Source organism: Salmo salar, chromosome 18 (assembly GCF_965601325.2).
Source record: "Salmo salar chromosome 18, fSalSal1, whole genome shotgun sequence".
In the NCBI taxonomy this organism is placed as follows: Eukaryota; Metazoa; Chordata; class Actinopteri; order Salmoniformes; family Salmonidae; genus Salmo; species Salmo salar.
In genome coordinates this window covers 97,910,822-97,934,596 of record NC_138308.1, presented here as the reverse complement: position 1 = coordinate 97,934,596, position 23,775 = coordinate 97,910,822, and the positions used below count along the sequence as shown (strand labels likewise).

Below are 23,775 nucleotides of genomic sequence, written 5' to 3'. Positions count from 1 at the left end.
CTACCTGCCTCTTCCTGTGTATGACCTTCTGCCTGTCCCTGGACCCAGCTACCTGCCTCCTCCTGTGTATGACCTTCTGCATGTCCCTGGACCCAGCTACCTGCCTCCTCCTGTGTATGACCTTCTGCCTGTCCCTGGACCCAGCTACCTGCCTCCTCCTGTGTATGACCTTCTGCATGTCCCTGGACCCAGCTACCTGCCTCCTCCTGTGGTCCTTTACAAATAAAAACACCTTCTGCGCCTTGCGCTTGAATCCAGCTCTCTGTCTCCCTTCGTGTTCATTTCAATTGCACCAGGCAGACAGCTGTATAAAGCTCAGCCTATCTCAGTAGGATCTTAACAGACTGGGGTGTGCATTCAAAATGGTGCCCTACTTTTGACCAGGGTCTATTGGGGGGGGGGGGGAATCTGGTTAAAAGTAATGCATTATATAAGGAATAGGGTTCGATTTTTGATGCAAGCAGGCTCCAAACCATTCTTTACCACCCATATTGTGAACCTGAGAGAGAGAGAGAGAGAGAGAGCGCAGGTGCTTTGGGTGTCTAGCATTGGGGGAATAGGGGACTACATTGGTCTCTTAGGGTACCGTTTCAGACGCAGACCTGACCTTGTAAAACAGACCGGCCCGCTCGGTCTCTTCATACCATGTACAAGAGGCCTCGCTTGGGCACACACTGGTTGAATCAACGTTGCGTCCACGCTATTTCAATTAAAAATTACATTGAACCCAACGTGGAATAGATGTTGAATTGACATCTTTTCCCAGTGGGGGGGGGACGGGGGACTTTTACTCTGAAACAGTCGAATGCTGTATGGCAGAGATAACTGGGCTCCCGAGTGGCGTCACTACAGTCCCTGGTTCAAATCCAGGCTGTATCACATCCGGCCCTGTGATTGGGAGTCCCATAGGGCTGCGCACAATTGGCCAAGCGTCGTCCGGGTTTGGCCCGGGGGGGTAGGTCGTCATTGTAAATAAGTATTTGTTCGTTCTTCACTGACTTGCCCTAGTTAAATAAAGATAAAATAAATCAAACTGACTGAACTCACCTCCGTCCATCTCAAGTCACTTAGTCCCTCTTCTCAATAGAGGACTAAAATCAGCCAATGTGGAATAAGTCCAACAACCTAGCTACTCTCCTCCAGTCCCGTCTAACCAAAAGTACTGCCATATATAGGGAATAGAGTGCTATTTGGGATGCATTTGAGGGTCTTTGACTGACACAACCACTGGACAGCTTTATTGACTTCATCGCCCATCGGACAGAGAAATCAGGTCTCTCGTGATATAACGCCCATCACATAGGAAACACAGTCACAGCAGAACACAACAAGCCTATAACAACAAGCATCTGTAACATCATCGTCACTTAAAGTCATCATCATCATTACAACGCAGGTTGATGTTTATTGTCGTGAATCTTGCCTTGGAGGCAGAACTGAGCGATTTCCGCTAGATGGACCAGCTGCAAAGTCAAAATTGGCTATATATTTATATATATATAATTTAAAGTTCGGCATTAAGGTTTTCAGTGTGCTTAAGGTTAGGTTCAAACTCAGATGTTATGACTTTGTGGCTGTGCCAGCTGGTGACCATTCTGCAGAGCTGCCTCCAGAACAACATTCATTACAACCGTCATCATGTAACAGTTTTCTTTATTAACCTTTTTAAAACGTCAACCTTTAACGGCTTGTCCCAGCATGCAATACATTGGAACCTATTACAGTACGCACAACCATAGACACATACTGTATATAGATATATATATATATATATATATATATATATATATATCCACCTATGGCTCTTTACACAATCATCTCACTACTCTGTTTCCACCAGTCTTCAGTTAGGGTTCAACCATCTCACTACTCTGTTTCCACCAGTCTTCAGTTACTACTCTGTTTCCACCAGTCTTCAGTTACTATTCTGTTTCCACCAGTCTTCAGTTAGTTTAACCATCTCACTACTCTGTTTCCACCAGTCTTCAGTTAGTTCAACCATCTCACTACTCTGTTTCCACCAGTCTTCAGTTACTACTCTGTTTCCACCAGTCTTCAGTTACTACTCTGTTTCCACCAGTCTTCAGTTAGTTCAACCATCTCACTACTCTGTTTCCACCAGTCTTCAGTTAGTTCAACCATCTCACTACTCTGTTTCCACCAGTCTTCAGTTACTACTCTGTTTCCACCAGTCTTCAGTTACTATTCTGTTTCCACCAGTCTTCAGTTAGTTTAACCATCTCACTACTCTGTTTCCACCAGTCTTCAGTTAGTTCAACCATCTCACTACTCTGTTTCCACCAGTCTTCAGTTACTACTCTGTTTCCACCAGTCTTCAGTTACTATTCTGTTTCCACCAGTCTTCAGTTAGTTTAACCATCTCACTACTCTGTTTCCACCAGTCTTCAGTTACTACTCTGTTTCCACCAGTCTTCAGTTAGTTCAACCATCCCACTGTTTCCATCAGTCTTCAGTTAGTTCAACCAGCTCAATCAACTTTACATAACCAGCTCACTACTGTTTCCACCAGTCTTCAGTTAGGGTTCAACCAGCTCACTTATCCCTCATTCTTCGTCTTCTTCTTGCAGAATCCTATACAATTGTAGTCCCTTGTTCCTCACAGTTGTAGTTCTTTGTGAAAAAGCAGTTGCACTCACACAAGCACAAAGACGAAGGCGTGGATTAGGCTGGGCACAGGCTGGGCAGAGGCTGGGAAGAGGTGGGGCAGAGGCTGGGGCCCCCGGCAGGAAGTGGGGTGAAGATTGGGTGGGGGCGGGTGGCCTAATGAGGAAGTGGAACCAGGATATCCACGTAGTTGATGGGGAAGAAACCTGATTGGCCGTTGACCATGCCTTCGTACCAGTTATCATCGATCTGATTGGTTAGGGTGATGATATCGCCCTCTTTGAAGCCCAGCTCACCCTCGTTCTCCGGCACAAAGTCGTACAACGCCCGGCAGCACGGTTGGTCCATAGGAGCTGAGGGAGAGAGGGGAAGGGTGGAGAGAAGGAGACGAAGAGAGAGAGTGAGACGAAGAGAGAGAGGGGGAGACAAAGAGAGAGACCGACAGAGAGAGAGAGAAACCGGCTGAGTGTGTTTGTGCGTGGATCTGTGAGTCTGTGTGTCTGTACGTGGATCTGAGAGTCTGGACGTGAGTCTATGTGGATCTGTGAGTCTGTGTCTGTATGTGGATCTGTGAGTGTATGTCTGTGCGTGAGTCTGTGAGTCTGTGTGTCTGTACGTGGATCTGTGAGTCTGGACGTGGATCTGTGAGTCTGGACGTGGATCTGTGAGTCTGGACGTGGATCTGTGAGTCTGTACGTGGATCTGTGAGTCTGTACGTGGATCTGTGAGTCTGTACGTGGATCTGTGAGTCTGTGTGTCTGTACGTGGATCTGTGAGTCTGGACGTGGATCTGTGAGTCTGGACGTGGATCTGTGAGTCTGGACGTGGATCTGTGAGTCTGGACGTGAGTCTATGTGGATCTGTGAGTCTGTACGTGGATCTGTGAGTCTGTGAGTCTGTACGTGGATCTGTGAGTCTGTGAGTCTGTACGTGGATCTGTGAGTGTATGTCTGTGCGTGAGTCTGTGCGTGAGTCTGTGAGTCTGTACGTGAGTCTGTGTGTGTGTCTGTGAGTCTGTACGTGGATCTGCGAGTCTGTGTGTCTGTGAGTGGATCTGTGAGTCTGTACGTGGATCTGTGTTTCTGTACGTAGGTCTGTGTTTCTGTGTGTGGGTCTGTGAGTCTGTGGATCTGTGAGTGGATCTGTGTGTCTGTAGGTGGATCTGTGTGTTTTTATGTGGATCTATGTTTCTGTGTGTGGGTCTGTGAGTCTTTGTTTGTACGTGGATCTTTGAGTGTGAGTGTCTGCGTCCGTCCTGTGTTGTGTGTTCTCACCGGGGGTGCGCGCGGGGCCTGGGGACGAGGCTGGCCCAGGGGACTTGGTGGTGTTGAGCCCCCCATTGTGGCTATCGCTGGGGGGGAGCAGCTCTAGGACCATCCTGGGTTTAGGAACATACTCCTTCCTGGGTTTATCCTGCGCCTCCCGGATCCTGGAGAGACAACACAGAGGTCAGAGGTCAACACACCACAATGTCAGTGTAAAACACAGGGTTTAAGGCGTAGTATAGCAAGACTTTCAAAGCTCGTTCACATTTGTAGCCGACATGCACAGGATTAACCATGAATACAATCTCTTTGAACGTCAGAGAAAATGCCTTTAAAAAATGTTCAATGTCAACACTATAGTGTGCCTTCCCAGCCCTAGTGTCTGTGTGTGACTGACCTCTCGTGCAGCTTGCTGGAGAGCTGCTGTAATATTTCTGTAGCTTGTCTGTGATACTCCACCTGGGCCTGGACCAACGCTGCTAGCTGACTCACCTGCTCAATCTACACACACACACACAGGGAAAAAGTATCTCCTTAAAGTTAGTTTTAGCCTACTCAAATGGATCCAACAACAGAGCGAGAGGGGGAGGAGAGACAGAGGAGGGACAGAGAGGAGAGAGAGGGACAGAGAGGAGAGAGGGACAGAGAGACAGAGAGGAGAGAGGGACAGAGAGACAGAGAGGAGAGAGGGACAGAGAGGAGAGAGAGACAGAGAGACAGAGAGGAGAGAGGGACAGAGAAAGAGAGAGGAGAGAGAGACGGAGAGGAGAGAGGGACAGAGAGACAGAGAGGAGAGAGGGACAGAGAAGAGAGAGGAGAGAGGGACAGAGAAGAGAGAGGAGAGACAACTTACATCACTCTCCAGCAGGTTGAACATGCTCTGCTCTGCCACCTCTTTGGACTCATCAAATTTCTCCAGCGCCTGTGTGATTTCCTCCTCCAGAACTCCTTTACCTACAATTACATAACAAGTTATTATAATAATAACAACAACAACAACGCTTGTATTTGAGAGAGTAATAATACCAATAACATACTGAACAAAAATATAAAACGCAACATGTAAAGTGTTGGTCCCATGTTTCATGAGCTGAAAAAAAAGATCCCAGAAATGTTCCATACGCACGAAAAGCTTATTTCTTCCAAATGTTGTGCACAAATGTATTTTTTTTTACATCCCTGTTAGTGAACATTTCTCCTTTGCCAAGATAATCCATCCATCTAACAAGTGTGGCATATCAAGAAGCTGATTAAACAACATGATCATTACACAAGGGCACCTTGTGCTGGGGACAGCAAAAGGACACTCTAAAATGTGCAAATTGGTCACACAACACAACGTCACATCCGGCTCCTACACCTGCGGGATCGTCTGAGACCAGCCACCAGGACAGCTGATGAAATGTATTATTTCTGTCTGTAATAAAGCGCTTTTGTGGGGGAAAAAAATCATTCTGATTGGCTGGACCTGGCTCCCAACTGAGGTGGGCCTATGCCCTCCCAGACCCACCCATGGCTGTGCCTCCATCCAGTCATGTGAAATCCATAGATTAGGGCCTAATAAATGTATTTCAATTGACTGATTTCCTTATGTGAACTGTAACTCAGTAAAATCTTTGCATGTTGTATTTATGTTTAGTATTATAATAATAATAATAATAATAATAATAATAATAATAATAATAAATGATAATAAATGATAATAATTATAATAATAATAAATGATAATAATTAATGATAATAAATAATAATAATAATAATAATAATAAATAATAATAATACATAATAATAATGATAATAAAGAATAATGATAATAATAATGATAATAAATAAAATAAAAAAATGATAATAATAAATAAGAATAAATAATAAATAATATTAATAATTAAAAAAATAATAATGATAATAATAAATAATAATAATAATAAATAATAAGAATGATAATAAAGAATAATGATAATAAAAATAATAAGAATGATAATAAATAATAATAATAATAATAATAATACAATTAATAATGATAATAAATAATAATGATAATAATAATACAAATAATAATAAAGATAATCATGATAATCCCATCTCCTTTACCGTGACGTTTCTTCTTGTAGTCAAAGTCCAGGCGGCGTCCCTGCATCTTCTTTAGGTGGTGCTGGAACAACACATCTTTAATTCATTTACTTCATTCATCATTTATTTTATTTATTTTTTAAATGTAGCTGATTTATTGTCCGATCCATTGAAGTTAATTTAAGATTGATTTAAATTAATTTAATATTTATTTTATTTACCTAACAATAACTTCCTTTATGTAAGTTCTTTAACCTGTATTTATAATTCAACCTTTATTTAACAGTTATGTAACATTTATTGATAATATTTATATTAACATTCATATATTGAACATTTATCTAACATTTTTCATATTTATTGATGTCTTTTTTCCTGTAGGTTCTGTAGTGGATCAATAAAGTTCTGATATCTACCTGTATTTCTTTGATGTCTTTTTCCTGTAGGTTCTGTAGCGGATCAATAAAGTTCTGTTTGACCTCCATATCCAAGGCATCCTTCACCGCCCCCAGCTCACCCATGGCCTCCCCAGCATCTAGGAGAGCCAGACCTGGAGGAGGGAGAGGGGACAAGGAGAGAGGGAGGGGTAGGGAGAGGTGGAGGAGGGAGGGATAGGGGGAGAAAGGGAATGGGAGGCAAGACGGCGAGAGAGTTGAATTGTTTTGTATGTTCTATCATAGGGAATGGAGATTGCAAAGATGTTGAATTATTGATGCTGTATTGTCAATACAGTAGGTGTGTGTGTCTTTATATGTCTGTGTGCGTGTGAACACACGTACCAAAGCATGACTCCTCTCCCAGCTCTCGTCCGAAGCGCTGCATGGTCTCACCCAGTACAGTCTCAGCCTGGGGGTAACCCGGCCCCTTCTCCTGGCCTCTGATCTTAGACATGGTCCCTATCAGACTCAGCTTGGCCCTGGATGCTGGGGAAAGAGAGAGAGAGTCTGTTTGTCAGTCTGTGAGAGAGAGAGACAGAGACTGTCTGTGACAGACAGACCGAGACAGTGTGTTCTCACCTGGGTTGGGCTGTAGGTATTCTGTAGTTTTGGTCATGATGTCCAGCACTGCTCTACTGGTGGTGTCCACCTTCTACACACACACACACACACACACACACACACACACACACACACACAAGTTGTGAATCCGGTTGTTCTGACAGTGTTACCCAGAGCGACGAACAGTCAGTACATTCAATTAAGTAGCAGTAGCAGCAGGAGCAGTAGCAGCAGTAGCAACAGCAGTAGTAGCAGTAGCAGTAACAGTAGTAGCAGTAGCAGTAGTAGCAACAGCAGTAGTAGCAGTAGTAGTAAAAGCAGTAGTAGCAGTAGTAGCAGTAGTAACAGCAGAAGTAGCAGTAGTAGTAACCGCAGTAGTAGTAGTAGTAGTAACAGTAGTAGTAGCAGTAACAACAGCAGTAGTAGTAACCGCAGTAGTAGCAGTAGTAACAGCAGTAGTAGTAGTAGTAACAGCAGTTGTAGTAGTAACCGCAGTAGTAGTAGTAGAAGTAGTAGTAACAGCAGTAGTAGCAGTACTAGTAACAGCAGAAGTAGCAGTAGTAGTAACCGCAGTAGTAGTAGTAGTAGTAGTAGTAGTAGCAGTAACAGCAGCAATAGTAGTAGCAGTTGTAACAGTATTAGTAGCAGTAGTAGCAGTAGTAGTAAAAGCAGTAGTAGCAGTAACAGCAGCAGTAGTAGCAGTATTAACAGCAGTAGTAGCAGTAGTAACAGCAGTAGTAGTAGTAGTAGTAGCAGCAGTAGCAGTAACAGCAGTAGTAGCAGTAGTAGTAGTAGTAGTAGTAGTAGCAGCAGCAGTAGTAACAGCAGTAGTAGCAGCAGTAGTAGCAGCAGTAGTAACAACAACAGCAGTAGAAATAGTAGTAGTAGTAGTAGTAGCAGTAACAGCAGTAGTAGTAGTAGTAGTAGTAGCAGTAGCAGTAACAGCAGTAGTAGTAGTAGTAGTAGTAGTAGTAGTAGCAGTAGTAGTAGTAGTAGTAGTAGTAGTAGTAGCAGTAGCAGTAACAGCAGTAGTAGTAGTAGTAGTAGTAGTAACAGTAGCAGTAACAGTAGTAGTAGTAGTAGCAGCAGTAGTAGCAGTAGTAGTAACAGCAGTAGTAGCAGTAGTAGTAACAGCAGTAGTAGTAACAGCAGTAGTAGCAGTAGTAGTAACAGCAGTAGCAGTAACAGCAGTAGTAGCAGTAGTAGTAGTAGTAGCAGCAGCAGTAGTAACAGTAGTAACAACAGTAGCAGCAGTAACATGCACAGCAGTAGAAGCAGTAGCAGTAGTAGCAACAGCAGTAGTAGTAATAAGAAAAGTAGTAACAGTCGCAGTAGTATTAGTAGCAGTAGTAACATCAGTAGTAGTAGCAGTCGAAGCAGTAGTAGTAGTAGTAACAGCAGCAGTAGTAGTAGCAGTAGTAACAGCAGAGGCAGTAGTAACAGCAGTAGTAGCAGTAGTAACAGTAGTAGCAGCAGTAACAGTAGTAGCAGTAGTAACAGTAGTAACAGTAGTAACAGCAGCAGTAGTAGTAGCAGCAGTAACAGTAGTAGCAGCAGTAACAGTAGTAACAGCAGCAGTAGTAGTAGCAGCAGTAACAGTAGTAGCAGCAGTAACAGTAGTAGCAGCAGTAACAGTAGTAGCAGTAGTAACAGTAGTAGTAACAGTAGTAACAGTAGTAGTAACAGTAGTAACAGTAGTAGTAACAGTAGTAACAGCAGCAATAGTAGTAGCAGCAGTAACAGTAGTAGCAGCAGTAGTAACAGTAGTAGTAACAGCAGTAGTAGCAAAAGCAGTAGTAGCAGCAGTAACAGTAGTAACAGTAGTAACAGCAGTAGTAGCAAAAGCAGTAGTAACAGCAGTAACAGTAGTAACAGTAGTAACAGTAGTAACAGCAGTAGTAGCAGTAGTAGTAACAGCAGTAGTAGCAGTAGTAGTAACAGCAGTAGTAGCAGTAGTAGTAACAGCAGTAGTAGCAGTAACAGCAGTAGTAACAGCAGAGGCAGTAGTAGTAACAGCAGTAGTAGCAGGAGTAGTAACAGCAGTAGTAGCAGTAGTAGTAACAGCAGTAGTAGCAGTAGTAACAGTAGTAGCAGTAGTAACAGTAGTAACAACAGCAGTAGTAACAGCAGTAGTAACAATAGTAGCAGCAGTAGTACTAGCAGTAGTAGCAGCAGTAGTAGTAACAGCAGTAGTAGCAGTAGCAGCAGTAGTAGCAGCAGTAGTAGCAGTAGCAGCAGTAGTAGCAGCAGTAGTAATAGCAGTACCAGTAGTAGCAGCAGTAGTAGTAGTAGTAACAATAGTAGCAGCAGTAGTATTAGCAGTAGTAGCAGCAGTAGTACTAGCAGTAGTAGTAGTAGTAACAATAGTAGCAGCAGTAGTACTAGCAGTAGTAGTAGCAGTAGTAGTAGTAGTAACAATAGTAGCAGCAGTAGTACTAGCAGTAGTAGCAGCAGTAGTACTAGCAGTAGTAGTAGCAGCAGTAGTTACAGCAGTAGTAGTAGTAGCAGTAGTAGTAGAAGCAGTAGTAGCAGTAGTAGCAACAGTAGTAGTATCAGTACTAACAGTAGTAGTAGCAGCAGCAGCAGTAGTAACAGCAGTTGTAGTAGTAGTAGCAACAGTAGTAGTAGTAGCAGTAGCAACAGTAGTAGTAGTAGGAACAGCAGTAGTAGTAGAAGTAGTAGCAACAGTAGTAGTAGTAGTAGTAGCAGTAGCAACAGTAGTAGTAGTAGGAACAGCAGTAGTAGTAGAAGTAGTAGCAACAGTAGTAGTAGTAGTAGCAGTAGCAACAGTAGTAGTAGTAGTAGTAACAGCAGTAGTAGTAGTAGTAGCAGTAGCAACAGTAGTAGTAGTAGTAGCAGCAGTAGCAACAGTAGTAGCAGCAGTGGTAACAGTAGTAGCACTAGTAGTATAAATAAACAAATAAATGCATTTAAAAATGTGTGAGTTGTCATTAATTATGAGCGAGGGAATCTAACCCACACACGTGAAAGTGTTATTGGTTGTGATTTCATGATTTTCATCATGTGATAATTTAGGGGTTTTCCACCTTTTTTTTTTTAAACACCACTCCTGAACAAGAAACAATGTAATGTACAGAATAATGACCTTTTCCATCAGTAGGAAGTCATCGTCAAGTTTGGTTCCTTCTGCTCCTCCAACCTTCTCACTGACTTTCTACATGGAGAGAGAGAGCGAGAGAGAGAGACAGAGGGGGAGAGAGAGAGAGACAGCGAGAGAGAGAGACAGAGACAGAGACAGAGAGAGAGAGAGAGAGAGAGAGAGAGAGAGAGAGAGAGAGAGACAGCGAGAGAGAGAGACAGAGAGAGAGAGAGACAGAGAGAGAGAGAGAGAGAGAGAGAGACAGCGAGAGAGAGAGACAGAGAGAGAGAGAAGAGAGACAGCGAGAGAGGAAATAGAAACAGAGTCTTAAGTTAACAATATTAAAAACTCATCAACCTCTTCTGAAGATGAATTCATGTGTGTTTGTGTCAGTGTGTGTATGTGTGTGTCAGTCAGTGTGTGTGTATGTGTGTTTGTGTCTGCAAGTCAGTGTGTGTGTGTCAGTGTATGTGTCAGTGTGTGCATGTGTCAATGTGTGTGTGTGTGTGTCAGTGTGTGTGTGTGTATGTGTGTGTATGTGTCAGTGTGTGTGTGTAGGTATGTGTCAGTGTGTGTGTGTGCACGTGTGTCCGCGTGTGTATGTGTAGGGTTGCACATTTTGGGGAATATTCAGAGGTCGAAACTTTCCATGGGAATTAACGGGAATATATGTGAATTAATGGAAATCTATGCAAATTTATATTATTACCATTTAAATATAGATGTATTTTTTTTTTGTTGCATTGGATATATTTACCATATCATATGGAGACAGAAACATAAACCTTTTACCTTATCATAAGTAGACATAATTGCAAATTATTAAATAACTATAACCCATCAGGTGCCCAATGATGCTATCTTGCTAATCAAATTAGTTAAAGAGAAGCAGAGAGAAAGAAAGAGAGGCAGAGAGAGAGGCAGAAAGAGAGGCAGAGAGAAAGAGAGAGAGAGAGGCAGAGAGAAAGAGAGAGAGAGGCAGAGAGAGAGTCAGAGAGGCAGAGAGAGAGGCAGAGAGAGAGAAAGAGAGAGAGGCAGAGAGAAAGAGAGAGAGAGGCAGAGAGAGAGGCAGAGAGAGGCAGAGAGAAAGAGAGAGAAAGAGAGAGAGGCAGAGAGAGAGAAAGAGAGAGAGGCAGAGAGAAAGAGAGAGGCAGAGAGAAAGAGAGAGAGGCAGAGAGAAAGAGAGAGAAAGAGGTAGTTGCTATGGAGACAGAGCTTGGATCTCTCTCTCTCATGTTCCTGAACAACAATCCCAACCCCCACCACACAAACAAACACACACACACACACACACACACACACACACACACACACACACACACACACACACACACACACACACACACACACACACACACACACACACACCACACACACCTTGTGTTTACATAGGCTGCAAAATTCGGATTATTTTTCCACTGATTTGTCTTTTGACCAATCAAATCAGCTCTTTTGCCCAATAATTGGGCATAATATTTGAATTTGGCTGCCTGTGTAAACACAGCCAAAGAGGTAATCAATCAATCAATCAATCAATCAATCAGACCAGTTTTCCAATATAAATCAAATCCTAAATATTTGGCAAGAGGTTAGGAAGTGCAGCTCAGTTTCCACCTCATTTTGTGGGCAGTGTTGCACATAGCCTGTCTTCTCTTGAGAGCCAGGTCTGCCTACGGTGGCCTCTCTCAATAGCAAGGCTATGATCACTGAGTCTGTACATAGTCAAACCTTTTCCTTAAGTTTGGGTCAGTCACAGTGGTCAGGTATTCTGCCACTGTGTCCTCTCTGTTTAGGGCCAAATAACATTCTAGTTTGCACTGTTTTTTTGTAAATTCTTTCCAATGTGTCAAGTAATTATCTTTTTGTTTTCTCATGATTTGGTTGGGTCTATTTGTGTTGCTGTCCAGGTTCATCTCTCTGTAGGTGATGGCTTTGTTATGGAAGGTTTGAGAATCACTTCCTTTTAGGTGGTTGTAGAATTTAACATCTCTTTTATGGATTTTGATAATTAGCAGGTATCTGCCTAATTCTGCTCTGCATGGATTATTTGGTGTTTTACGTTGTACACTGAGGATATTTTTGCAGAATTCTGCATGCAGAGTCTCAATTTGGTGTTTGTCCCATTTGGTGAATTATTGGTTGGTGAGCGGACCCCAGACCTCACAACCATAAAGGGCAAGGAGTTCTGTATTTTAAGGCAGATCCTAATAGGGATGTCGAATTTCTTGCCTTCTCTCTCAGCTCGTTCACAACTCTGTATAAGTTACCTGTGGAGCTGATGGCCGAGGTATGTATAGTTTTTTGTGTGCTCTACGGAATTTGTATTTGTGGTCATGGCAACTGGACCTTTTTGGAAAATCATTATTTTTTGGTCTTACTGAGATCTACTGTCAGGGCCCAGGTCTGTCAGGGCCCAGGTCTGTTCGGACCCAGGTCTGTCAGGGCCCAGGTCTGGCAGAATCTGTGCAGAAGATCTAGATGCTGCTGTAGGTCCTCCTTGGTTGGGACCGAAGCACCAGATCATCAGCAAACAGTAGACATTTGACTTCAGATTCTAGTAGGGTGAAGCCGGGTGCTGCAGACTGTTCTAGTGCCCTCACCAGAGCCTCATCCAACTGAAAGAATAGCCTGCCCACTATTTACAGTTATACACACATTAAACATTAGTACAGACAATAGGAACACACACACACACACACACACACACACACACACACACACACACACACACACACACACACACACACACACACACACACACACACACACACACACACACACACACACACACACACACACACACACACACACACACAGCAAGCATGCATGCAGGTACATACACCCATCGCTCACTATAATATCAGAAACAGTACATTTGCCTTTTCACAAAGCAAAGTAGTGAACAAGACAGTTTCATTCAGACCAGGACTGTCTTTATAATTGACTTTAGTAGACTACTGTAGACTGTAGCTGGGCCTCCAGTAGACTATAGCTGGGCCTCCAGTAGACTACTGTAGACTGTAGCTGGGCCTCCAGTAGACTACAGTAGACTATAGCTGGGCCTCCAGTAGACTATAGCTGGGCCTCCAGTAGACTACTGTAGACTGTAGCTGGGCCTCCAGTAGACTACTGTAGACTGTAGCTGGGCCTCCAGTAGACTACAGTAGACTATAGCTGGGCCTCCAGTAGACTATAGCTGGGCCTCCAGTAGACTATAGCTGGGCCTCCAGTAGACTATAGCTGGGCCTCCAGTAGACTACTGTAGACTATAGCTGGGCCTCCAGTAGACTATAGCTGGGCCTCCAGTAGACTGGGCCTCCAGTAGACTATAGCTGGGCCTCCAGTAGACTATAGCTGGGCCTCCAGTAGACTATAGCTGGGCCTCCAGTAGACTACTGTAGACTATAGCTGGGCCTCCAGTAGACTATAGCTGGGCCTCCAGTAGACTACTGTAGACAATAGCTGGGCCTCCAGTAGACTATAGCTGGGCCTCCAGTAGACTACTGTAGACTGTAGCTGGGCCTCCAGTAGACTACTGTAGACTATAGCTGGGCCTCCAGTAGACTATAGCTGGGCCTCCAGTAGACTACTGTAGACTATAGCTGGGCCTCCAGTAGACTACTGTAGACTATAGCTGGGCCTCCAGTAGACTACTGCAGACTATAGCTGGGCCTCCAGTAGACTACTGCAGACTATAGCTGGGCCTCCAGTAGACTATAGCTGGGCCTCCAGTAGACTATAGCTGGGCCTCCAGTAGACTATAGCTGGGCCTCCAGTAGACTACTGTAGACTATAGCTGGGCCTCCAGTAGACTATAGCTGGGCCTCCAGTAGACTGGGCCTCCAGTAGACTATAGCTGGGCCTCCAGTAGACTATAGCTGGGCCTCCAGTAGACTATAGCTGGGCCTCCAGTAGACTATAGCTGGGCCTCCAGTAGACTACTGTAGACTATAGCTGGGCCTCCAGTAGACTATAGCTGGGCCTCCAGTAGACTACTGTAGACAATAGCTGGGCCTCCAGTAGACTATAGCTGGGCCTCCAGTAGACTACTGTAGACTGTAGCTGGGCCTCCAGTAGACTACTGTAGACTATAGCTGGGCCTCCAGTAGACTATAGCTGGGCCTCCAGTAGACTACTGTAGACTATAGCTGGGCCTCCAGTAGACTACTGTAGACTATAGCTGGGCCTCCAGTAGACTACTGTAGACTATAGCTGGGCCTCCAGTAGACTACTGCAGACTATAGCTGGGCCTCCAGTAGACTACTGCAGACTATAGCTGGGCCTCCAGTAGACTATAGCTGGGCCTCCAGTAGACTATAGCTGGGCCTCCAGTAGACTACTGCAGACTATAGCTGGGCCTCCAGTAGACTATAGCTGGGCCTCCAGTAGACTATAGCTGGGCCTCCAGTAGACTACTGTAGACTATAGCTGGGCCTCCAGTAGACTACTGTAGACTATAGCTGGGCCTCCAGTAGACTATAGCTGGGCCTCCAGTAGACTATAGCTGGGCCTCCAGTAGACTATAGCTGGGCCTCCAGTAGACTATAGCTGGGCCTCCAGTAGACTATAGCTGGGCCTCCAGTAGACTACTGCAGACTATAGCTGGGCCTCCAGTAGACTATAGTTGGGCCTCCAGTAGACTATAGCTGGGCCTCCAGTAGACTATAGCTGGGCCTCCAGTAGACTATAGCTGGGCCTCCAGTAGACTATAGCTGGGCCTCCAGTAGACTACTGTAGACTATAGCTGGTCCTCCAGTAGACTATAGCTGGGCCTCCAGTAGACTATAGCTGGGCCTCCAGTAGACTGGGCCTCCAGTAGACTACTGTAGACTATAGCTGGGCCTCCAGTAGACTATAGCTGGGCCTCCAGTAGACTACTGTAGACTGTAGCTGGGCCTCCAGTAGACTATAACTGGTCCTCCAGTAGACTATAGCTGGTCCTCCAGTAGACTATAGCTGGGCCTCCAGTAGACTATAGCTGGGCCTCCAGTAGACTACTGTAGACTATAGCTGGTCCTCCAGTAGACTATAGCTGGGCCTCCAGTAGACTATAGCTGGGCCTCCAGTAGACTGGGCCTCCAGTAGACTACTGTAGACTATAGCTGGGCCTCCAGTAGACTATAGCTGGGCCTCCAGTAGACTACTGTAGACTGTAGCTGGGCCTCCAGTAGACTATAACTGGTCCTCCAGTAGACTATAGCTGGTCCTCCAGTAGACTACTGCAGACTATAGCTGGGCCTCCAGTAGACTACTGTAGACTATAGCTGGGCCTCCAGTAGACTATAGCTGGGCCTCCAGTAGACTAGAGCTGGGCCTCCAGTAGACTACTGTAGACTATAGCTGGGCCTCCAGTAGACTATAGCTGGGCCTCCAGTAGACTATAGCTGGGCCTCCAGTAGACTACTGTAGACGATAGCTGGGCCTCCAGTAGACTACTGCAGACTATAGCTGGGCCTCCAGTAGACTATAGCTGGGCCTCCAGTAGACTACTGTAGACTATAGCTGGGCCTCCAGTAGACTACTGCAGACTATAGCTGGGCCTCCAGTAGACTACTGTAGACTATAGCTGGGCCTCCAGTAGACTATAGCTGGGCCTCCAGTAGACTATAGCTGGGCCTCCAGTAGACTATAGCTGGGCCTCCAGTAGACTATAGCTGGGCCTCCAGTAGACTATAGCTGGGCTTGAGAGATTTGATATAACAGGCAGGTACTGATGAAGCTACAAATGATCAGACAGTGTAAAGCAAATACCACTTCCACTAATAAGGGATTGAGCGAGACAGCCGAGCGAGACAGTGAGAGCGAGACAGCCGAGCGAGACAGCCGAGCGAGACAGTGAGAGCGAGACAGCCGAGCGAGACAGCCGAGCGAGACAGTGAGAGCGAGACAGTGAGAGCGAGACAGTGAGAGCGAGACAGCCGAGCGAGACAGCCGAGCGAGACAGTGAGAGCGAGACAGCCGAGCGAGACAGCCGAGCGAGACAGTGAGAGCGAGACAGTGAGAGCGAGACAGTGAGAGCGAGACAGTCGAGCGAGACAGCGAGCGTGACAGTCGAGCGAGACAGTGAGCGAGACAGCGAGCGAGTGATACACGACCGCACCGTAGATAGCACCTCTCTGTCATATGTCGTGCCCTCAAGGACAATCAATTATTGAGTGAACTAACCAGCTCCGAGCCCTGTGTGTATCTGAGTGAATTTGTGTGTACATTTGTGGTTTGTGGGTGTGTGTGTGTGTGTGTGTGTGTGTGTGTGTGTGTGTGTGTGTGTGTGTGTGTGTGTGCGCACATCCCGCTCCTCTGAGCAGCAACATTGGGTCTATTTTCAGACAAAGACAGCACACATGTAGGGTTTCCATGCCAACCGGTTCCCAAAAGGACTGGGAAAGGAGAGATGGAGAGATGGAAAGTGTTTGAGTGTTCAGTTCTCCCCTCATCTTCCCCCTCTTTGTGTATTTAATGAAAGATAAGTGTGTATGCGTGTGTCCGTCCAGAGTAATGAAACACGTATAATTAATTCAGGTGAATCCATCTCAGGTGTCCTGTTTCCTCAGCTGCCATCTTGGATTGTGGCAATGACTAAGCAATCGGCTTCAAATCAAATCACATTTTATTTGTCACATGCGCCAAATACAACAGGTGTAGACCTTACAGTGAAATGCTTACTTACAGGCATTTACAACAAAGCAGTTTCGAGAAAATACCCCCCAAAAAAGTAAGATATAAGAATAACAAATAATTAAAGAACAGCAGTCAAATAACAATAGCGGGGTGGTAATATACATGTTACGACCCTTACAGCACGTTTCAACTTCTCCCTCTCTCGATGCCAGGCCACACCCCGCCAGGCCACGCCCCACTGCGGTGCTCCGTCAGGCCACGCCCCGCTGCGGTCCTCCGTCAGGCCACGCCCCGCCCCGCTGCGGTGCTCCGTCAGGCCCCGCCCCGCTACTCCGTCAGGCCACGCCCCGCCCCGCTGCGGTGCTCCGTCAGGCCACGCCCCGCCCCGCTGCGGTGCTCCGTCAGGCCCCGCCCCGCCCCGCTGCGGTGCTCCGTCAGGCCCCGCCCCGCTGCGTTGCTCCGTCAGGCCCCGCCCCGCTGCGGTGCTCCGTCAGGCCACGCCCCGCTGCGGTGCTCCGTCAGGCCACGCCCCGCTGCGGTGCTCCGTCAGGCCCCGCCCCGCTGCGGTGCTCCGTCAGGCCGCGCCCCGCTGCGGTGCTCCGTCACGCCCCGCCCCGCTGCGGTGCTCCGTCAGGCCCCGCCCCGCTACTCCGTCAGGCCACGCCCCGCCCCGCTGCGGTGCTCCGTCAGGCCACGCCCCGCCCCACTGCGGTGCTCCGTCAGGCCACGCCCCACTGCGGTGCTCCGTCAGGCCACGCCCCACTGCGGTGCTCCGTCAGGCCACGCCCCACTGCGGTGCTCCGTCAGGCCACGCCCCACTGCGGTGCTCCGTCAGGCCACGCCCCACTGCGGTGCTCCGTCAGGCCACGCCCCACTGCGGTGCTCCGTCAGGCCACGCCCCACTGCGGTGCTCCGTCAGGCCCCGCCCCGCCCCGCTGCGGTGCTCCGTCAGGCCACGCCCCGCCCCGCTGCGGTGCTCCGTCAGGCCACGCCCCGCCCCGCTGCGGTGCTCCGTCAGGCCCCGCCCCGCCCCGCTGCGGTGCTCCGTCAGGCCCCGCCCCGCTGCGTTGCTCCGTCAGGCCCCGCCCCGCTGCGGTGCTCCGTCAGGCCACGCCCCGCTGCGGTGCTCCGTCAGGCCACGCCCCGCTGCGGTGCTCCGTCAGGCCCCGCCCCGCTGCGGTGCTCCGTCAGGCCGCGCCCCGCTGCGGTGCTCCGTCACGCCCCGCCCCGCTGCTCCGTCAGGCCCCGCCCCGCTACTCCGTCAGGCCACGCCCCGCCCCGCTGCGGTGCTCCGTCAGGCCACACCCCGCCCCACTGCGGTGCTCCGTCAGGCCACGCCCCACTGCGGTGCTCCGTCAGGCCACGCCCCACTGCGGTGCTCCGTCAGGCCACGCCCCACTGCGGTGCTCCGTCAGGCCACGCCCCACTGCGGTGCTCCGTCAGGCCACGCCCCGCTGCGGTGCTCCGTCAGGCCACGCCCCGCTGCGGTGCTCCGTCAGGCCCCGCCCCGCTGCGGTGCTCCGTCAGGCCGCGCCCCGCTGCGGTGCTCCGTCAGGCCGCGCCCCGCTGCGGTGCTCCGTCACGCCCCGCCCCGCTGCGGTGCTCCGTCAGGCCCCGCCCCGCTACTCCGTCAGGCCACGCCCCGCCCCGCTGCGGTGCTCCGTCAGGCCACGCCCCGCCCCACTGCGGTGCTCCGTCAGGCCACGCCCCACTGCGGTGCTCCGTCAGGCCACGCCCCACTGCGGTGCTCCGTCAGGCCACGCCCCACTGCGGTGCTCCGTCAGGCCACGCCCCACTGCGGTGCTCCGTCAGGCCACGCCCCACTGCGGTGCTCCGTCAGGCCACGCCCCACTGCGGTGCTCCGTCAGGCCACGCCCCACTGCGGTGCTCCCACGGGTGGAACATCTGTTGTTGTTGATTCATATCTATTTTCGTTCCACCTGTCCCCCTGTTACTGTCACGCAGTGACCCGTTGCTGTAGATGGGTTCTTTCAAGTAGGTGCATCTATTTTAAACACATTTAATTCCCAACCTTCCTTTCAGATCCTCACCACAGAGAGGTCCTGGGGAATAGGCCTGGTGTATCCCAGCAACCAACCAACCCACTTATAAATGTAGCCTCAGTCCCGATCTCATGAAATCTTCTCATCCCAAACATACAAACAAGCTGTTATTCAAAAGGCATCTCTTGGAGTGTTTTTGTTTTGCTTTATTTCACTCAGTCACAGATTAGAGCCAACTGTAGTCAAAAACTATAGTCAAATGTAGTCACAGACTAGAGCCAACTGCAGTCAAAAACTATAGTCAAATGTAGTCACAGACTAGAGCCAACTGCAGTCACAGACTAGAGCCAACTGCAGTCACAGACTAGAGCCAACTGCAGTCACAGACTAGAGCCAACTGCATTCAGACTAGAGCCAACTGTAGTCACAGACTAGAGCCAACTGTAGTCACAGACTAGAGCCAACTGCAGTCACAGACTAGAGCCAACTGCAGTCACAGACTAGAGCCAACTGCAGTCACAGACTAGAGCCAACTGCAGTCACAGACTAGAGCCAACTGCAGTCACAGACTAGAGCCAACTGCAGTCACAGACTAGAGCCAACTGCAGTCACAGACTAGGGCCAACTGCAGTCACAGACTAGAGCCAACTGCAGTCACAGACTAGAGCCAACTGCAGTCACAGACTAGAGCCAACTGTAGTTACAGACTAGAGCCAACTGTAGTCACAGACTAGAGCCAACTGTAGTCACAGACTAGAGCCAATACAGACTAGAGCCAATATAGACTAGAGCCAATATAGACTAGAGCCAACTGTATTTGTGGAGGGCTCAGGGTTAGGTCTAGAGTTCAGCCATTGAGGGGTCAGGGTTAGGGGTTATAGTTCAGCCATTGAGGGGTCAGGGTCAGGTCTAGAGTTCAGCCATTGAGGGGTCAGGGTTAGGTCTAGAGTTCAGCCTTTGAGGGCTCAGCGTTAGTGGTTATAGTTCAGCCATTGAGGGGTCAGGGTTAGGGGTTATAGTTCAGCCATTGAGGGGTCAGGGTCAGGTCTAGAGTTCAGCCATTGAGGGCTCAGGGTTAGGGGTTATAGTTCAGCCATTGAGGGGTCAGGGTTAGGGGTTATAGTTCAGCCATTGAGGGGTCAGGGTTAGGGGTTATAGTTCAGCCATTGAGGGGTCAGGGTTAGGGGTTATAGTTCAGTCATTAAGGGGTCAGGGTTAGGGGTTATAGTTCAGCCATTGAGGGGTCAGGGTTAGGGGTTATAGTTCAGCCATTGAGGGGTCAGGGTTAGGGGTTATAGTTCAGTCATTGAGGGGTCAGGGTTAGGGGTAAGGTCTAGAGTTCAGCTGTTGTTGGTCTATCATTCCATGTGGGTGTATTCATTCATGGACGAGAAAACACACGGAACGTTGCAGATGGAAATATAGAGAAGGACAGAGAACAGGAATGAATGGTGTCTGTAAACTAACAGAGAAACAATCATGATACATTTCTAGCTGATCGGTAAACGTTCTGTAACGTCACGTCCTTTTGAACAGACTCCTGGCTTGGTGACTGCCTTGGAGGGGAGGAATGACGGAAGCGATGGAGGGGAAAGGAGGGGGAGCTGTCAATTGGTCCATAATGAGGACGGATCTGTAGCCTGTGTGCTTCTAAGCAATTCTATCGTGCTTGTATTAGTATTTTTTATTAGGATCCCCAGCTACTGTTAAAAGCAGCAGGGTCCACGAACGACTTCATGCAGCGCCGACCCGTCTATAATGCAAAGCTGAGAGAGAATCCGATGCATGCCTCACTCAAGAGATGAGATATAGGCCTTTATTAAACTATAGGTCTATAGCTGGACAAATGACAGGCTGTGTGTGTAGGCTAGTGGTGGTAGCCTAGGCCTATGGGCTTGGGAGCCAGGCACAGATAGACAATGTAGCCTAATGATATTGTGCCTGAAAAAAAACCTCTATCACAATTCTCCCTTTTGAGATTAAGCCCAGACAAAACCCATACAATTATTAAAGAATACCAGCCATTGTATTCACTGTAGCTGTTTTGATCAGCTATCATCACCGAAAAATAGCCTACCATGATAAAAGCACCGACAGACAAAGATTCGTTAACCGAAATCTACCTGAGTGGCTTTGTGGAACTGCTTTTTCAGCCCCGCGACAGACATCGCTCCGGTTCGACCAGACGACCTCGCGCGTTTACCGGTAATCCACAATTCTTCGGCCTCCGGGTTTCAAAACAATGACTATAATTCGCTTTTCTTTATTTCATTCTTTTTTGCTTGCTATCATTTGATTGCTTGCTATCAAGTGTTCGTCGTTCCGTAGACTAACCTAGCCTACCATGGTGTCCGCTCTATAAAGTGACCGAGGTAAAATTCGTTTTGTATTGGATATTCGGGTTTCTCTCGTCAACAGCTATTGAACCAAGCCTGCCATGACTATGAAGATGGTATATTCTGAATCAAGGATAGATGCAGAAAAATCCACACCTTTCAAAAAAAACTATAAAATAATACGATTTCAGATTTCAAACTTCAATGGCTCTTACACAAAGCATGTCATGACAATGATAATGATTTATTCTGAGTCAGGGGAGGATGGACAAAAATCCACAGCTTTTTGTTGTTGTTGAAATTCCATTATTTATTTTTTGCTTTTAATCTTCAATAGCTATTAGACAAAGTGTGCCATGACGATATATATATATATAAAGTAGTCATGACATGAATTGTCCAATAGCTATTAACCTGTTTGGGCTAGGGGGCAGTATTGAGAATTTTGGAAAAAATATGTGCCCATTTTTAACTGCCTCCTACACCAACTCAGAAGCTAGAATATGCATATTATTGTTCAGGTTTGGATAGAAAACACCCTAAAGTTTCTAAAACTGTTTGAATGGTGTCTGTGAGTATAACAGAACTCCTATGGCAGGCAAAAACCTGACAAGGTTTCATGCAGGAAGTGGCCTGTCTGACAAGGAGTCGTGCGTCTTGCATCTGTTTATTGAAGAGTAAGGATCTTAGCTGTAACGTGACAATTCCCAGGGCTCCAATAGGCTCTCAGAACCCGGGAAAAACCTGAACGATGACGAGGCAGCCTCTGGCTGAAACAGATTATCGCCTTATCCAAGTGGCCGATCAGAGGACCATTGAATGAGGCGCGTGCACGATTCGCCCCCGTGGAGAAATTTCATTCGGCTGTTTAGCTTATTGCAGATTCCCGGTCGGAATATTATCGCTTTTCTACGAGATAAATGGCATAAAAATTGGTTTTAAACAGCGGTTGACATGCTTCGAAGTATGGTAATGGAATATTTAGACATTTTTTGTCACGCCATGCGCCATGCGCACGACCGTTATTTACCATTCGTATAGTGTCTAGAACGCACGAACAAAACAGAGGATATTTGGATATAACGATGGATTATTTGGGACCAAACCTACATTTGTTATTGAAGTAGAAGTCCTGGGAGTGCATTCTGACGAAGAACAGGAAAGGTAAGAACATTTTTCTTATAGGAAATAGGATTTTGGTGAAGGCTAATCTTGCCGGGTGTCTAAATAGCTAGCCGTGATGGCTGGGCTATGTACTTAGAATATTGCAAAATGTGCTTCATCCGAAAAGCTATTTTAAAATCGGACATATCGAGTGCATAGAGGAGTAATGTATCTATAATTCTTAAAATAATTGTTATGCTTTTTGTGAACGTTTATCGTGAGTAATTTAGCAAACTGTTAGTAAATTCCCCGGAAGTTTGCGGGGGGTATGCTTTTTCTGAACGTCACATGCTAATGTAAAAAGCTGTTTTTTGATATAAAAATGAACTTGATTGAACAGACATGCATGTATTGTATAACATAATGTCCTAGGTGTGTCATCTGATGAAGATCATAAAAGGTTAGTGCTGCATTTAGCTGTGGTTTGGGTTTTTGTGACATTATATGCTAGCTTGAAAAATGGGTGTCTGATTATTTCTGGCTGGGCACTCTCCTGACATAATCTAATGTTTTGCTTTCGTTGTAAAGCCTTTTTGAAATCGGACAGTGTGGTTAGATTAAGGAGAGTCTTGTCTTTAAATAGCTGTAAAATAGTCATATGTTTGAGAAATTGAAGTAATAGTATTTCAAACGATTCAAAAATCACGCCACTGAATTCAGGTGGCTGTTACGTAGGTGGGACGAATTCGTCCCGCCTTGCCCATAGAGATTAACCTCTTACATCTAGACGTTCCGCTACCGGAACACCTGCTCCAATATCCAATGATAGGCGTGGCGCAAATTACAAATTCCTCAAAAATACAAAAACTTCCATTTTTCAAACATATGACTATTTCACAGCATTTTAAAGACAAGACTCTCCTTTATCTAACCACACTGTCCGATTTCAAAAAGGCTTTACAGCGAAAGCAAAACATTAGATTATGTCAGCAGAGTACCAAGCCAGAAATTATCAGACACCCATTTTTCAAGCTAGCATATAATGTCACAAAAACCCAGAAGACAGCTAAATGCAACACTAACCTTTGATGATCTTCATCAGATGACACACCTAGGACATTATGTTATACAATACATGCATGTTTTGTTCAATCAAGTTCATATTTATATCAAAAAACAGCTTTTTACATTAGCATGTGACGTTCAGAACTAGCATACCCCCCGCAAACCTCCGGTGAATTTACTAAATTACTCACGATAAACGTTCACAAAAAACATAACAATTATTTTATGAATTATAGATACAGAACTCCTTTGTGCAATCGAGGTGTCCGATTTTAAAATAGCTTTTCGGTGAAAGCACATTTTGCAATATTCTGAGTAGATAGCCTAGCCATCACGGCTAGCTATTTAGACACCCACCAAGTTTAGCCCTGACCAAACTCCGATTTACTATAAGAAAAGTTTGATTACCTTTGGTGTTCTTCGTCAGAATGCACTCCCAGGACTGCTACTTCAATAACAAATGTTGGTTTGGTCCCAAATAATCCATTGTTATATCCAAACAGCGGCGTGTTGTTCGTGCGTTCAAGACACTATCCGAATGGTAAATAAGGGTCACGAGCATGGCGCATTTCGTGACAAAAGATTTCTAAA

At 46.8% G+C, this 23,775-nt stretch overlaps 1 protein-coding gene across 1 annotated transcript; it reads right to left on the bottom strand.

The window, feature by feature from the left end:
• Positions 1–1,773: 1,773 nt before the first annotated feature.
• Positions 1,774–21,041, bottom strand: LOC106592795 (endophilin-A1). The gene is made up of 10 exons (XM_045711407.2): positions 20,803–21,041; positions 10,065–10,133; positions 6,977–7,049; positions 6,740–6,883; positions 6,377–6,510; positions 5,982–6,042; positions 4,744–4,844; positions 4,288–4,391; positions 3,900–4,054; positions 1,774–2,978 (listed from the first exon to the last, which is right to left on the bottom strand). Exons 1-10 carry the CDS (start codon positions 20,845–20,847, stop codon positions 2,782–2,784), a joined length of 1,083 nt encoding a protein of 360 aa, XP_045567363.1. The 5' UTR covers positions 20,848–21,041; the 3' UTR covers positions 1,774–2,781.
• Positions 21,042–23,775: the final 2,734 nt, after the last annotated feature.